The sequence below is a fragment of the Furipterus horrens genome, unplaced genomic scaffold (genome assembly GCF_987537825.1).
Source record: "Furipterus horrens unplaced genomic scaffold, mFurHor1.1.pri manual_scaffold_7, whole genome shotgun sequence".
Taxonomy (NCBI): domain Eukaryota; kingdom Metazoa; phylum Chordata; class Mammalia; order Chiroptera; family Furipteridae; genus Furipterus; species Furipterus horrens.
Window position 1 is genome coordinate 60,403,104 of NW_028327177.1, and position 17,901 is coordinate 60,421,004.

Consider the following 17,901-nt stretch of genomic DNA (forward strand, 5'->3'; position numbering starts at 1 on the left):
TTTGATCAATTTGTATCATGAGTAGTTTTGAAAACCTTTCTTATGTATTTATGTCCACATGCTATATGCTTTTTATGTTGTCAGAGTCATTACCTCAGAATAATGGCATTAGGAAGTAAATATTCTAGGAGCAGTAGACTGCAGACAGAATAGAGTACACATGATGAAATGGATGGGAAAGAGGAAGCAAGAAGTGAAAGGGTCAGGAGGCTGTTGCAATAGCCTACACAAGAAGTGAATTCATCTTGAATTAGAAAAACTGGGAATGAGTAGGTAGGGATAAATAAGAAATGTGCTACTTAGGATCAATCAATATGACTTGGTTATTGAATTGATAATACAGAAGTGTGAACTGGCTATGATTGTCAATATTATATATATATATATAGTCTATATGTTACACATGTATATATGCAACATATATATTCTTTAAGTATAACAAGATAATATTAGGGAAATCATAAAAAGAAAGCTTTTTGGTTTGCTGTGAGTAAATGGGTTACACTTTATATAAAACCTGGGAAGATGGATCGAGCCACCTGACTGATATTCACCTCTAAGCCAATTAGTTCTATAAGCTCATTTAGGTGATTTCATTAACCTCAAAGTAATGAGATTGAATTTTTTGGTTCCCATTTACATTATTGTGGAAAAGTTTCACTGTATATGTCAGAAAAGCATTCTAGGGGAAAAATAATTAATCAAAATTTGGGGAAATAAAATTATAGAAAATATTATGGTATTTTTGAAAAACAATCAATATTGCTTTTTCAAAAAGAAATTTATCTAAAACTAGGTAAAATATTTAGCAGTTTACTTGAGTCCATCATACACTTACCTTTATTCAATGTAGTGCAAATATTTAGTTTTATCTAAATAAAATATCACATTAATATGTTGTTCTCCCTGTGTATATAAAAAGGCTTTAAGGAGGGATGTTAACCAACTCTTGAGTGTATGGTTGTCTACATAATCAATTACTGTGCTTTTGAAATGAAGAAATAGTAACATATACTTATGCATGCATGTGTATATGCCTGTAGTATGTATATGTGTATTGGCTTAAAAATACTGAAGTTTAACAGTTATAATACATTTATTCAACTGCTCAACTCTATGCACTCAGCATAGTAAAACTGCTGGTTTATTATTATTATTAAACATTATGCCTCTTTTGAACACATTTGATATAGTTTCTGACCCAAACTGATAACTTCCTTCCTGTATTTTGCATAATGCAGCAACTTTGGTATCAGAGTGCCACTGTAATCTTAAATACTCCAGCTAACTTTGCTGAACTTGCAGTGGCAACAATGATAATACCCACTGTAAAAGGAAATGCAGAAATAGTGACTGTCAGGTCCTAACATGTTCCTTATATCCAGACTTTTTTTACCCTCCCAGTATATCTATATTCGTTAATAATTTAGTGCTAATCAGCTCCTTATCTTCTGAAAAGCAGAGTCTGTTCAGAATCACAAGGCGACTAACCCTGAAGGTAAATTTAATATATGCAGATTTCTCATATCACTTCTTAGATTTATTCAGAGTATTTTTTTAAGTAAATGTTATTGATTATGTTGTTACAGTAGTCCCAATTAATTTCCCTTTGCTCCCCTCTGCTCAGTACCCCCTTTCCCTCCAGCAATCCCACCTCCCTTAGTTCATGTATATGAGTCATGCATATAAGTTCTATGGCTTCGCCTTTTCCTAAATTATTCTTAACTTCCCCCTGTCTATTTTGTACCAACCAATTATGCTTCTTAATCCCTGCACCATTTCCCCATTTCTCCCTCCCCCTCCACCCTCCCAGCTGATAACCCTCCAAATGATCCCCACACCTATGATTCTGTTCCTATTGTGGTTTGCTTAGTTGGATTTTGTTTTCGTTTTTTAGATTCACTTGTTGATAGTTGGGACCTTGTTGTCATTTTAGTGTTCATAATTTTGATCTTCTTTTTCTGAAGTAAGTCCCTTTGACATTTCATATAATAATTGCTTGGTGATGATGAACTCCTTTAGCTTTACCTTGTCTGGGAAGCACTTCATCTGCCCTTTCATTCTAAATGATAGCCTTGCTGGATAAAGTAATCTTTGTTGTAAGTCCTTGCTTTTCATCACCTTGAATACTTCTTGTCAGTCCATTCTTGCCTGCAAAGTTTCTTTTGAGAAATTAGCTGAGAGTCTTATAGGCACTCCTTTGTAGGTAACTCTCTGCTTTCCTCTTGCTGCTTTTAAGATTCTCTCTTTATGTTGAATCTTTGGCATTTTAATTATGATGTGTCTTGGTGTGGTCGTTTTTGGATCTAGCTTGTTTAGGACTCTCTGTGCTTCCTGGACTTGTATGTCTATTTCCTTTGCACATTTGGGGAGTTTTCCTTCATTATTTTCTTACATAGGTTTTCAATTTCTTACTGTTCCTCTTCTCCTTCTGGCACCCCTATGGTTTGGATGTTGGCACATTTAAAGTTGTCCCAGAGGTTCCTAAGCCTCTCCTCGTTATTTTTGAATTCTTGTTTTCTCATTTTCTACTGGTCTACTGTTTTTTCTTTCTTATGTTTCAAATCATTGATTTGAACCCCAGTTTTCTTCCCTTCATCATTGGTCTTGTGTGGATTTTTCTTCATTTCATTTAGCATAGCCTTCACTTCTTCCCTTATACATTTGCCATATGTAAGCATATCTGTTAAGGCTGTGAGCACCTTTATCACCAGTGTTTTGAACTCTGCATCTGTTAGGTTGGTTATCTCCTCATCGCTTAGTTCTCCACTGGAACCTTGATCTGTTCCCCCTTTCGGGCCATACTTCTCTGTCTCCTCATCTTGACAGGCTCCTGTGTTTGTTTGCTTCTGTGACTTAAGCAGAGCTGTTGCTCCTGTTACATTGTAAGGGGTGGAGCCTTAGGTATTCGTCAGGACAGGGTGACCAGTTTCACCACATTGTGGTGCTGTGTGTGTGAGAGGGGTCTGAGAGGGAACAATGCCGCTTGCTAGCACTCACCCCTTTTCCAGGCACTTCTCCCACTTCCGTATAGGCCTGGTGCTTCTCTAGCTATTGCCCTGGCCGTCGTTCCCAGAGTGGGTGGGTCTGTGGACGTTCTAGGACTGTGGGGGCCCTTTAAACAAGTGGACTCTGCCAAGAGACTGGCAGTTTCTTCCTCCATGCAACCCTCACTGGTTTGCACAGTCATAAGCAATGAGGCTTTATTTTCTCTGGTGCTGGGGCTGTGAGCTTCGGGGTCTGGTCTGGTGCTGGGAGTGCTTCCCAGGTGTCCCTCCTGACTTTTTAAAACAGGTGATTGTGCTTTCCACTGGCCTGCCGCTGCCGCCGCTCGTACTGCCTCCACACTTCGTCCTCTCTGCCCTGGCTCCGCCCCTCCTACCTGTCTGGATGAGTATTTCTTCTTTATATCTTTGTTTGTTGGACTTCCATGCAGTTAGATTTTCTGGAACTTATGGTTGTCTCTAGTTTTGAGGTAGTTTTATTCATTCTTAGTTGCGAAGGGAGATGCAGCATGTCTGTCTAGGCCGCCATCTTGGCCAAAATCCCAGAGTATTTTCTTGATTACATTTAGGTCTCAGCTGTGTGACTCTCCTTTTGTCTATCTGAACAGAAACTGATTTAGTTATAATACATTTTAAAATATTTAGTATGGTGTTTCACATTTATTTGAATGGTTTTAATAATAATCTGAAGTTTTATTAGCAAATAAATAAATATGAAGTTGAAGCAAATTATATATATAATATAGTAACATGCATCTAAACTAATACTGGTATTTGACAAGATATTGTGTTTCTCTGCCCAATTTATTTAGATTTTACTATAAAAATGGCATTTTTTAGTATAATGTAAGTTATTTGAATTGATCAGAATAAACATGAATGTAAAATAAGGATTTAAAATATATCCTTGGCTATCATCATGATTTTAAAAACAATATAAATGAGCAATTAGCTATGGAATAATTATAATTATTTAAGAGGAATCATAAAAATGTGCAGACAAATTTATGGACGATCAGTTAAAGAATGTTCAGCATACGATATGGGCATGTTTCAAAAATAATAATAAACCTTTGAAACGTTGGGAATGACTTGGGTTAAATGACCTAATGAGCCAGGTGGCTCTGCTGGTCACTGAGAAGTCATTGGTGAGAAGGGGAAAAAAAGAGAAGGAAAAGTTATTTTTGTTTATCTAATAATAACATATGATCTGGGCTCTAAGAAAGGATCAATGAAGCTCTTTGAAAATAAAATACAATTATTACAATTTCAGACATCTTTCTTTCCATGTCATTCACATCATTAGTAGCAACATGCTTTGAAGATTAAAATGAGTATTTTTTCATTTAAATTTATTAATACTCTTATCTCCCTCATCAAAAGTAGAATGAAGAAGAGGCAAGATTTATTTTTCAAAAGAGGAATAATTGTTAGGTTAAGAGTGTGACAATGAGGAAGATAATAATTTTTTTAATTGAGTTTGTTTTTTTTAGGAAATGAGAAGAGGTTTTGCTTTGAATTAGTAAACCATTTTATTGGGTAGTGTTCGCCACTTAATTGCTCCCTGCTAACATTGAAACATACACTGTATTGATTTGAGTTGTCATTCTCATTCATCTTTCAGTGATCACAATTGTGTAACCTTCATACTGGAAAAAGTGAAATGTGGGTTTAAGAGAAACTATGAATGTGCTTTTGGAATTAGTATTCATTTTGATAATGAAAAGTAATCTCAAAGGAATGCATTTACAGAAAAAATATTAACTATAACTTAAAATAGAATGTTTTAATATTAATGTTAATATTAAAAATTATTTCTATGACAATTCCTTTATGGAAATAACCTTGATTTTTATTAGCTTGTTTTCTATTTTAAATCACACTATAAAGGAGTGATTAAATCAAATATAAAGTATAGAACAACCTAACTGGCTTAATAGTTTTGCAGATAAGATAAAAATGTTTTTGCTATTATCTTGAATAGTTAATAATGAATTGAGTCGTTTTGTTTTTTAAAAACACTATTTTGTTTTTATCCTTTGTTTTGTTGCTCTAAATAAATTTAAAAACCGTATTTCACATGCGAGTTTAGAGAACTATTGTTCTGAGAGAAACATTTTTCAAGAACATTAGTTGTGGTATTTATAATCAACCTTTTACCTATAAGTAATATTTTCTTTCTTTCTGGAGTATGTGACCTGATTATGACTAAGAAGGTCCATTTTAGCTCACACACCACAAGATCATGCCAAAGAACAGTAATATTTTGCTCAGTTTATAGAATAGTGACCTCTGTTAAGAGAGATTTTCAGTGGATCATAGTTAATCATATATATTTATATTTTTAGACACAGATTAAGTTTATATATTTCACTTTAGACTATGTATGCTACTTATTATTGATTACTATATTAAGAATTAGCACGAATATTTGACGTTTTTACCAATTAAACCTTGAGAAATAAATTTAAAAGTACTCATAGCTTTATGTTGAATATAATATATAGTAAAAATAACTTCCATTTATTTAATGGTAATTGGTTCCATATTATCTTGGCATAAAAGTAATATAGTTTTTCTTATAACTAATTAAGCTTTTAATCTGATGTAGTCTTAATGAATTTACTCATAAGAAATACTTGAAGAAACAATAATGAAAAGCTCCCTGAGTGGGATCAATATGTTTCTTTTCTGAAAATAAGTGAACTTTAATGTGAAAATATGTAAACAACTACCTTAACTGTTTTATGTATCTAAGGCTTATACAGTTAAATTCTATAATTTAATTTTATTTGATTGTATTATAGATATGTTTTCAAAAGTCAAATTTACTAAATTATTAAAATTTTACAGTCACCATAGAATGGTAAACACCAAAAATACTAAAGAGCGTGATACTTGCTTTGATTATGATGCTCAATTCAAAATTCAAAAGTTACTGACCAAAAGTGTCCCTCTGTGACATTTTCTTTTTTTTTCTCCATCATTCATTTTTTCCTTTTTCATCCTCCTCATTGTCCTTCCCTACTCTTGCTTAAGCAAATAAAAATATTCTTAATTTAGCCTAATTAATTTTAGAAGTAGAGAAGAGAAATTAGTCATATGGAGAGGTATAAATTAATTTACAAAGACAAGTTACTTTGTGTTAAAAGCAGTACAAGAGAGACTGACTATCTCCACATAGCCAACCCCCTGGCTGAACTCAGGCTCTCAACTTCTCTGTGGAGCACACTAATTAGTTACTATGGTAGGCTTGCTTCCTTAACACTTTTTTAGCCTCTTTTTTTTTTTTTTAAATTAAGAGCGTTCATTGTTTTATATTTCTCTGATCACTAAAAAGATTGGATACTTTCCCATGATGTAGCTTAGCTCTTCACAATTCTTTTTCCTTCCTTTTCTTTTGGTAAGAACATTTTATAGAGATCTGCTCTTTTAACACATTTTTAGGTGTACAACACATTATTGTTGATTGGTGCAATGTTGGACAACAGATCTCCATAGCTCATTCATTTCATAACTGAAATGTGATGCCATTTTATTGGTAACTCCCTTTTTCTCCCTCCCACTATTCCTGGGAACCACTGTTCTTTTGGAATTCATGAGTTTGACTACTTCAGAATTTTCATATTAGTGGGCATACACAGTTTGGATCTATCTGTGACTGGCTTATTTTATTTAGCAATCTTTGTGTTTTTAAGGTTCACTCATTAAAAAAACAAACCAGAAATCAAAGGTAGTGTATAAAATTTATTTTAAAAAATTAATAAAGAATCCCAAGCAGTGGATTTTTAAAATTTTTTAAATTTGATTTTTATTGTCTTTCTATTAGAATTGTCCCACTTTTTCCCTCATTGCTACCCCCCACCCAGCCCACCCCTTCTCCCACAGTCTATACCCACCCCGTTGTCCCTGTTCATGGGTTATTTATATTAGTTCCTTTACTGAACCCTTCCCCTACTTACTCCCTTTCCCCTTCCCCCATCTCTCCTGATAACTGCTACTCTGTCCCTTATTCAATTTTGTTCATTTGTTTGTGTTATTCATTAGTCTCCTGTATCAGATGACATCATATGATATTTTTCTTTCATTGCCTGGTTTATTTTGCTAAGAATAATTCTCTCTAGTTCCATCCATGTTGTCGCAAATGGCAGGAGTTTCTTATTTCTTTCTGCTGCATAGTATTCCATTGTGTAAATGTACTATAGTTTTTTAATCCACTCATCTACAAATGGGCACTTAGGCTGTTTCCAGGACTTGGGTATTGTAAACAGCGCTGCTATGAACATAGGGGTGCATAGGTTCTTTTGAATTGGTGTTTCAGCATTCTTCAGGTATAATCTTCACAGTGGAATTGCTGGTTCAAAAGGCAGTTACATTTTTAGTTTTTTGAGGGAATTACATACTGTTTTCTATAGTGGCTGCACCAGTCTGCATTCCCAGCTACAGTGCACTAGGATTCCCATTTCTCCACATCCTCGCCAGCATTCGTTGTTTGTTGATTTGTTGATGATGGCCATTCTGGCTGGTATAAAGTGGTATCTCATTGTGGTTTTTAGTTGTATCTCTCTGATGGCTAGTGATGTTGAGCATTCCTTCATATGCCTATGGATCCTCCAAAGCAGTGGATTCTTACTCAAACCAAAGGTCTTGGTTACCTAACAAAACAATAACAATTATTCATAATTCAAATACACTATTAAGTATGAGTATGCCATTTTCGTAATTCTTTAAGTATTTTATTTGCTTAACTGGTTGAATAAGTTTATAAATCTTAGAATCTAAGAAAAGAGGAGTTCTGGTCTTTAATTTATTTGAGGGAAAAAACCTATAGAGAATTCTCTTTCCTAGACTGGGTCTGAATGGATTCTGTGTGTTTCCACATCTGAATATCCTTAGAAAGACAAACTGTCTACTTGATGAGATATGCCTGCTATTTGGATCTGCTCTATCTTCCAGAAATTCTCAGGTTTTTACTTGATAAAATAAAGAAAATAATTACTATAATAAGGATGGCAAACAGGTTTCATCTTGAAAGACAGCCCTGATTAATTGCTAGTGACTACATTTGGATCTATGCTGAGATGAACCTGGAGTGGAACTCCTTAATCCCATAGTGATTGCCGCCCATGAACAGAGGATGAAGTAGAACAATAAAACGGTGATGGCATTGTTCTCCTGAGCTTTAGAGTAGCCTCCATTATCCACAGTTTTGCTTTCCGTGGTGTCAGTTACTCATGGTCTGAAAATACTAAAAGGAAACTTCAAGAAATAAACTCATGTTTTGAATCATGCCATTCTGATCCTGCCTTCCTGCTCTGTCCCTTTGCCCAGTATCTCCATTAGTGATGTATCAACTGTCTTGGTAATCATATTGATTGTCATGGTATCACAGCACTTGTCTTCAAGTAACCTTTATTTTACTTAATAATGGACTCAATGCCATTCGCATAATGTTTACTACGGTACATTGCTGTAGTTGTTCTATTTTCCTATTATTTTTGTTAATCTCTTATTGTACCTAATTTCTAAATTAAACTTTATCATAGGTATGTACCTATAGGAAAAAACATAGTATGACACAAGGTTCAATATTATTCACAAATTCAAGCATCCACTGGTGTCTTGGAACATGTGACCCACGGATGAGGAGGAACTAGTGTATCCACATTTTTCCTAATGATTTGCAGTTTTGCAAATGAATAGTTCACTGCCTTGCATTCTTTTTCTTTTCCTTCTGTTGGAACATTCCCATTAGTGACATCCCTCAGTACTAGTTACTACATTAGGTGAGAAAGATTGCACACAATAATTTTTTTGGTTCACTCAGGAAACACATTGGTGTAAATTCACCACAAAGAACCAGTTCATGCAATGGAAACCACAGGATTTGCTTACTGTCAGCTTCTCCAAAGACTAAATAACTACAGCTAACATTCACTTAAAAAAAAAAGCAATCAGTTCCTAAAATTAATCCTCCAAATATTGTTTTCTCAATTAAGAGTCTACAGAATATGAAGGCAAGAGGGCTATTTCAGTGATCACTATTTGATTGGCTGCTAATATGACTGACTTTCTGCCATTTTCTGCACAATTCTTCACATGGTTTTGAGTTTATTGTAAGAGGCCAGCCTAACCTTCCCAGATGAAGTACACAATGATTTCTTTAATATTTTATCCACACATTTTATGGTTTTAAGAAATTGAATAAAAAAGATTACTTTGTAGTTATCTTTAACAAATGTGGAAAATTAAATTCCATAGGTGGAGTTTTTTTTTCTTGGAAGATAAAGTCAATAAATGTATTCTCAGAAGTAAAATATAATTATTAAGTGCTATCTTCTAAATGCTTTTTGTCACATGTACACACAAAAGATACTATACCGTGTCCCAACTGGTGCGGCTCAGTGAGTTGGGCATCATCCCACAACCAAAAGGTCACTGGTTTGATTCCTGGTCAGGGCACATGCCTAGGTTTAGGCCAGGTCCCTGGTTGGGGTGTGCAAAAGGCAGCTGAACAGTGTTACTCTCACAAACTGATGTTTCTTTTCCTCTCTTCCTCCCTCCCTTCCTCTCTTTCTAAAAATAAAATATTGAAAAATATATACCATGTGCAATAGAGAAGTTAGATATAATAGAAGGCTGATGATGGGATTGTGTAGACCCACACATGTTAGAGATAGCTTTATTTCAGGTTAATGCCTAGCATGTAATAGGCATCAGAAGTCAAAAAAATGGAACTTTGTTTTTGTCACAATTACTTATTGAATGCTTACAATATATAACAATTATACTGCTTCTGCTTTTGGGAAGTTTATGAACATGCAAGAAACATAGACTCGTAAGTTGATAGTTAACGAGAATATGTTAAAGGGCTATGCCCAGGCTGCTGCTAGAATATATCATAAATCCCTGTCATTTCAAATTAAAAACTTGTTTCATTCTGACATAAATTTAGGTTTATTGTATGGGTAAGAAATTTGAAATTGTTCAGAGTTTATGTTAAGTGTTAAGGGTTAACTTATAGTCAAGACTTACAAATTTATGACAATAAAGTCTCATCTTTTAGAACATGTGGTATGAGATTTCAGCCCCTTAAATGAGATTAATCTTGTTACAATTACAGTTTAAAACCTGAGAAATTCTCTTTTCTATTTTTAATCTTCTTAATGACATCATTTATTGTCTACTGGAAATCAATTTAGGAAATCATGTTAGTCCACTAAGCACTTCAGATAAGGTGATTTCATGAAACATTCCAAGATTATCACAGGGAATTGCTTTCGTATGCCATAAAAGAAGAAGCAGAATATGGCCTCCTGAAGGAGTTTACAGTTTTACAGCTCCTCCCACTGCAGCACAAAAGTCACTCAGTGACAGTTAACTTCAGGTTATCACCTACAGATTGAAAATTTAGCAGCCCTCACACACTCTGGGCTTGGGTGACACTGTATGTGTGTTTCTAAGTCAATGATGAGGGTATCGGAACCAATACTGGACATGGATATGGCAAATTACAGTGAAGTTTTGGACCCAACGTATACAACCTTGGAGTTTGAAACCATGCAGATTTTGTATAATTCAAATGGTGAGTTCTCATCTGCTTGTAAATTTTTAAAAAGTATAATGGGAGAAGTAAAACTGAGTCTTCCAGGTGGTAGCTCCAGGTTTTATTGCTGGAGAATTCAGGGCTTGCTTTTTAAAGACACAAATCAGAGTTTTTGCATGTCATAACAAACGTTAAATTAATAATATGTTTGAGATAGAAAAAACCTAGTTACATGTAATAAAGTAACCTCAGAATTCTGTCATAAACCAGTTAGGTGAAAAGAACTATTATTTTTAGGTAAATCACAGTTATAAGTAACATTGGCGATTGGCTGCAAAGTATATTTTCTATGCAATATTTAAAATGACATATGGAACAGAGTTTCCACAGAGCACCAGAGAGTTTTCCTGGTTGCCCCTCCTTCATTATTCCAGCTCTCAATTGCTGCTGATGAGAAACTACATTGAAAATACCATCAAGTTTTTCCATCAAACACAAATATGAAAGGAAATAAAGGCTTATATTATAATCCCAATTGACAAGCTAATGTTTAGCCTCAAAAGCTCTTGGTACTTATCTACTGTAACATTTTAACTTTAAATAGACATGAGAGGTTTAGAGCTCAGGTCTTTTTATAATACAGTTTACTATTGAATTTAAATTTATTTTTTAAGTAAAAATATTTTCCAATGTCAGTTATAATCGATAGAACTCCTAAAATCTAGTAATTACATATAGTTTGAAAAGTGTGTGTGTGCCTCTGTGTTTAGTTCAGGATTGAGACTGTATCTTATACTCAGGATATTTTAGTGTTCTACTATGTTTTATTATTAATGGAACAATTTTTAAGAATTGTCAGAACATGAATTCTGCAATTTTAGCAAAAATAAAGGTAAAATGAACCTAGAGTACACATCTTTGGAAGTCACTATGTTGATTCCTTATATTTAGGTTTGACTAGAGATATTTAATAGAGTTTTATCTCAATAGAATTATGTTTTTTTAAGACTAAATTGCTAAGTAGAAGGGACAGAGATACCATAAATATTTACTAAAACAAATGACTTCCAAAGTGTTGTCAAACTTGTTTTCTTGTAAGGATGTTGTTAATAATATATAAGTACGACATTAAACTTAAAGCAAAAGTTGAATTTTTTGTATTTTCATATAATCTCCCTGAATGCAGTCAATTCTAAGTGCTTTTAGCTGCCATAGTTCTGGTATCTACTTTGTTTATGTTAACAAAAGAAAAATTTCTAATTTAAATTTTATAATGTCACATGGTTAACCTTAAGCATATTCTTATGTTTTTTAACTTATGGAATTATACATGATAATATCTATATACTCAGAAGTATTAGTAAGTAGAATATATGTGTTGTCACAGAATATATTTGTAACATGACAATTAATTTTATCTTTTGTTCTACTAGAGATATAATAATTAATTGTTATTTTGTTTATATTACATAATTTTATAAATTAAAATTTTAAGATGTAGTCAGCAACATTAACTTATTAAAAAGTTCTTAAGTAGAAATATCTGTGGAGTTTTTAAGCCTCTTTCTCCAAAACTATATATTAGGTACTTACTTTATGCCAGGCACACTTCTAAGAGCTGGAAGACAGAGGGGGATGGATGAGACAGATAAATTCTCTGACATCATGAAGTTTGTATTCTACAGACAGAGGTGGATTATAAATGTGCAGACCAGAATACAGAATACAGAATACAATTTTAGACAATGAAACAGTTATTTTTTTTTAAATAAGCAGTTATATGTTCTACTTGAGGTGCAGAAGAGAAGTGACTCTTTGGGACTCTGTTCAGATAATGTTTCATAGAAAAGAAGAAATTGATGCAGAAACTATATAGACAGCTGAAAGAAAGTTTTGATGAACAATTTTCCTTCCAGGCAGAAAAAATAACAAATGCAAAGGCTCTGAGATAGAAACAGACTTCAAGGGGGAAAAAATGCCACATTGCTGGAGGAGAGTGAACAGGATGAAAACTAGTACTAGATAATGGGATTGGAGAGTTGGGGGTGGGGGGGTTCTATCCACAAATCTTTACAGGTCACAGTTAGTGTATCTATTTGTAAGGGTTGGATGAAGAAGGCTAGTAAGATGTGACCTTCTTACACCAGGAGCAATGTGGGGGCTTTGGAGTAATAAACAGTGGGAAGCAAGGGTGAGAGGAGAGAAATTAGATAGGAGGCTATTGAAATAATCCAAGGGGAAAATTATGGTTAACTGGATAAGAGTGGCCATACTCAAAGAGTGAAAAGTTATGAATGCTCTATGTATTTTAAAGATGGAATTTGCTACTGGATTGGATACGAGTAATGAAGGAGAGAATCCAGTGAAGACTCACAGGTTATTGACCCTGGGTACTGAATGGTACTATTGACCGACATGGAAGACTGAAGGAAAAACACATTCTAGGGGAAAAATCAGTTTTGTTTTTATACATTACTTTGCAATTTCTCTTAAAGTTTAAAGTGAAGTTGTTAAATAGGTATTTTGGAATTTTGGACTATGCCCATGGGAGACATCAGGGCCAAAGTTAAAACTTGGGAATTTTAATCATACAGATAATATTTAATGTCATTGGCTTCCCTTGAGAAAGAGTGGAGTTGGGGGACGAGCCCTGTAGTGTCTCAAAATTTAATCATCGGAAATATGAGATGGGAGATTGGAATGGAGACTGGCAGAAGCAGTCACTGGTTAAAAGGAAGCAGCATCTGGGGCTTCCAAGAAACCACTGGATAGACTGTTTTGAGTCTATGAATATTTAGTAGGATGATTTAACTTAAACTCTACTCTCCCTGTAACCTGTTTTTGTTTTTTGTTTTAAACAGATAGTTCTGCCCCAGAGACGACAAGTATGAATACCACTGACAACGGTGTCAACTGTCTATGTGCTATATGTGGGGACAAAGCAACAGGAAAGCACTATGGAGCATCTAGCTGTGATGGGTGCAAGGGCTTCTTCAGGCGCAGCATACGCAAGAGTCACGTGTATTCCTGCAGGTACTTGAAATGCTCCTTTTAGGAAATTTGTCTTTAGAGGTGTTCCAAAAGGGGATGCAAGACAAGAATAAAATTCAGAGCTTCTCTATTTCTATAACTCTGTAAACAAAATCTAAAAACTACATTAAGAATGAGATCTGTGGGTGTGTTTGCAGGATGCATGCACAGAGGTGGTTCTCGTTTATGAAGCATTCAGATGCATAAAACCTAAATAAAAATTCTACACACTTATCCTTCAACTTAGACCAACATAGTTGGAGCCCAGTGGATACCTACTTTATCACTTTTGCTTTCTCTCCTTTCTCCAAGAGGTGACTACTGTTTGAAATTTACTTTCTTTTCCTGGTGTTTCTTTATTTTACCACATGTTTATATGCCAATAGACATACTTAAATCTGTATTCAATTACTTTCACAATGCATGTCATTTTCTGTCTATTGATTTTTTTAGCATCATTATATCGTGAGTCTTTTAAAACAAAATTATTAAAGTGCAGATGATTTTAGTAGCTTTTTGATATTAATGAAAGAAACTAATATTTTAGTCCTAAAATTTTAAATGTATAGCTAGTGCCACTTTCCGTTAAATTTAATTTTTTATTTAAAAGTCACTTAATTATATTGTATGTGTCCTACATTTCTAGTAGGCTGGTTTTTCTTTCTTAATATCTATTCTGCATCATAGCACAATTTAGGGTTAACTATTCCACACTGAGTGTTCAGAATGACAGTTCTTGAATGCAGATTATATCTGGGAAGAAGTTAATTTTTCCTGATATGATATCTTTTGATTTCTAGGGGTATGGGAAAGTTAATATATAACCATCCAAATATCTAACTAGCATTTTCTATTAATTTTTCAAGGAGAGCTTAGTAGGTCAAAAATGTAAATCATTCACTTTAAAACCTTTCTGTTGAACAAACAAACAAACAAACAAATATTTAGATGGGTTTTGCTTTTCTATATATCAAAACTCCAATGGTAAAAAGTGGATCAAGTAGATTTCCAAAATTATCAACAAAAACAAATATAAAATAACATGTAAACAATACTTTTTGAGTCATGTGTTCTCTTAAAAGTGAAATACACACATGTAAAAAATAACAATTCGAACAACTAAATCCATCAAAAATTTTTAAGAATCAAAGACTATCAACACAAAAGGCTTTCAGGATTTCCACCCTTCCTGTCTGGGAAAAGTGGGAAAGGAGTGTTCCCACAGCAACTTTTGGAAATTTAAAAAGATTCCACCAATGTGTATAGTTGATTCACATTTCCCCATCATGAGTATTGCTACTACCTTAGCCTTCTTTACATATTTTGCTCTTAAGCAAATGCTACAATTTTTCATTTGGAAAATAGTTATTATATTGATGGAAATTTAGGATCATAAAGGCCTTTTTAAGCTCACATTTTGCTGTCTCAAATTTTTCAGTTTCCTTGGATTTACTAATTATATTTTTATTCTTTTTCGTCACAGTGGAGTTGGACTCTCCCTTTAAGAGCACTTTAAACTTCTGTCTCAATACTTCTCACATTATGCTATTTATTATGGTTATTTTTAAACTTGTATGTGTACCTTATTAGGTTATCATTTCCTTGAATGGAGGAGATAGCTACTAGTCCTCCATTTAATCTCTACACTAAGATCTTATACATAATAGGTGTTTATTCCATTTTTGCATTGCCATGCATTCCCAAATGAACAATGCTTTTTTCCTCACCCAGAAACTATGTCTTTCTTCCAGCTCAGTTGATCAATAGCAGGCTTTATATTCATTCAATTTTAAGTAGGCATTCATATTTTTAGAAGAAATATCTTTATATGGATCACAAAATATATTCTTTTACTTACATCATTAATAATCAACCACAAATAACCAGGGATATACATATGGCTAATTTTAGGCCAAAATTTTGAAGAAATGCTAATGCTTACTATGTGATTAACATTTGGCTCAAAGTCTTTAAAGTTCATTTACATAACAACTCACAATTGTAAAGTAAGAGGCAGCAGGGGGGCTTGTTTAATAACGTTGCCAAGTCCTAATAAGAGTGAATGGTAGACTTGGGAATCAAGCTCAGATCTAATTCCAGAGACAGTACTCTTTTTTTAATAAGTGTACAATTCAGTTTTTTAGTATGTCCACAGAGTTGCAGCCATCACTACAATTAATTTAGAACATTTTCATCACCCTATAAATAAACCTGTACCCTTTAGCAGTCACTATACTTTGCCAACAACTTCCTCCTCACCAGTGTGAGGCAACTACTGGTCTACTTCCCATGTCTACAGATTTGTCTCTCCTGGACATTTGATAAAAGTGAAATCATATAACACGTGGCCTTTTGTATCTGATTTCTTCAAGGTTCCTTCAATTTGTAGCATGTATCAGTACTTCCTTTCTGTTAATTGTTATTTATGATATTCATTGTGTGGGGGAACCATGTTTTATGTACCTGTTCATCAACTGATGGGCATTTGCATTGTCCCCACCTTTTGACTATTACAAATAATGCTGCTATGGACACTTGTGTACAAGTGTTTGTGTGAACATACGGTTTTTATCCTCTTGGGTAGATATCTAGGAGTGGTATTGCTGGATCATATGGTAACTCTATGTTTAACCTTTTTAAAAACTGCCAAACTTCCTACAGCATTCTATGTTATGACCAGCAATGTGAGGGTTCTCATCAACACTTGTATTGTCTGTTTTGTTTTATTTTCTTTTCCTGGATTAGAGCTATTTTTGTGGATGTGAGGTGGCACCTAATTGTGCAGAGACTGTATCCAAAGTTGTTCTCATCTGCCTCTTGACATGCAGTTTGACATTTAGAATGAACTTTAATTGGATGTGAGTCATATTTAAAATTAATTGAATAATATTAAAAATGATAAAAACATGAAAATGCAGAGGAATGAAATTCTATTTTCCATTACACTGAAATCATTTAGCAATAAGCAATTAAAATTTATATGCCAATTATTTTAAAACTAGGCTTGGCTTTCATGACTCATGATAGGAATGCCATGCATACTGGCCAAAAGTGAGATGCCATTCAGTTTTATTTCATTATAAAGACTGCATGTGAGGCTTGCGTTTTCATGTATGTGCTGACCATGGTTGTATGTCAAAAACCAGAACAGCAGGAAGGTTAAAAATGTTCATAATAACTGGAAAAGTCAGTTAATTGTTCTTATACATTCTTTCTATTGTGCCAAATTTGGCGATACTTAGACTCTGTCTGTGTATTTGCTTTTTCCAATAATAATTTTCTGTAAAACTAATATACCTTTTTTAATATTATAGGTTCAGTCGGCAATGTGTTGTTGACAAGGACAAAAGGAATCAATGTAGATATTGTCGATTAAGAAAGTGTTTTAGAGCAGGAATGAAAAAAGAAGGTAATAATATATATATAACATAATAATGGTATTTAACATTATTAATGAAAAGTGTCATGCACATTCTCATTTAATCATAATAAACTTTTTACCTCAGTTCTGATTTTTCTTAATGAATAACCTGTTTCCTTGAGTTTAAGAATTTACCCAAGGACACTGGCACCCAGCTAGTAAGCAGTATAACCAGGCTTTATCTGATGACTCTCTGATTTCCAACACCATCCTCTTTACTACTGTGTTAAACCTGACAGCAACAAAATTATTGTCTAAACAACATTTCAATATTCTGTTCAAAAAATAAATGGCAAAATATATTAAACATGTTGAAATTATAACTGTTTTAAACACATTTTTATTGTCAATAAATTGAATAAGCTTATTTCATAAACATTAACTGAACTTTGACTTGTGTGCTTTCCTTTATTCAACAAATATTTATTGAACATTTCTACTTTCAAAATACTGTTCTGATTGCTGCGGTTTCAATAGTTAACATAATAGATATTTCTCCCCCTCAGGGAACTTATATTCTCTTAAGGATATAGACTAGATACTCTATTTTAATGTGAACTGATTTCATTTTGAACATATTAAATAATCTGCTCTATTATCCTACATTCTAACTATGGTTAATTTAGAAAGGTGTTGAATACATTTAAACATTTGGCAGGGAATAGTCGCTACAAGATTTTAGGCTTATCAGTTTTCCACATTCTTGTGCCTGTCATATACAAAGAGATATTTTTCAGAACTATTTCACAAACTATAAAAAATTAAATCAAATCAAATCACTATTCTTGAGAAATGTAAGATATATGAGACCTATCTTGACATAGCTAGTTTTTTCCCTTTTCATTCAATATTTTAAAGAGGCAAAAGTTCCATTAGTTTCATTCATGTTGCTACTCTCA

The 17,901-nt window shown here is 33.6% G+C and overlaps 1 protein-coding gene across 2 annotated transcripts in view; it reads left to right on the forward strand.

The window, feature by feature from the left end:
* The window catches only part of HNF4G (hepatocyte nuclear factor 4 gamma), a 121,785-nt gene that overhangs the window by 90,388 nt on the left and 13,496 nt on the right, over positions 1 to 17,901 (forward strand). The window contains exons 1-3 of one of the 2 annotated variants that reach the window (XM_090283749.1): positions 10,408 to 10,590; positions 13,413 to 13,584; positions 16,896 to 16,990. In XM_090283749.1, the coding sequence (XP_090139875.1) occupies positions 10,455 to 10,590; positions 13,413 to 13,584; positions 16,896 to 16,990 (403 nt within the window). In that variant the 5' untranslated portion in view covers positions 10,408 to 10,454. Of the gene's footprint in view, positions 1 to 10,407; positions 10,591 to 13,412; positions 13,585 to 16,895; positions 16,991 to 17,901 lie in introns of those variants that run through there. The other variant, XM_090283750.1, reaches the window with a different exon arrangement.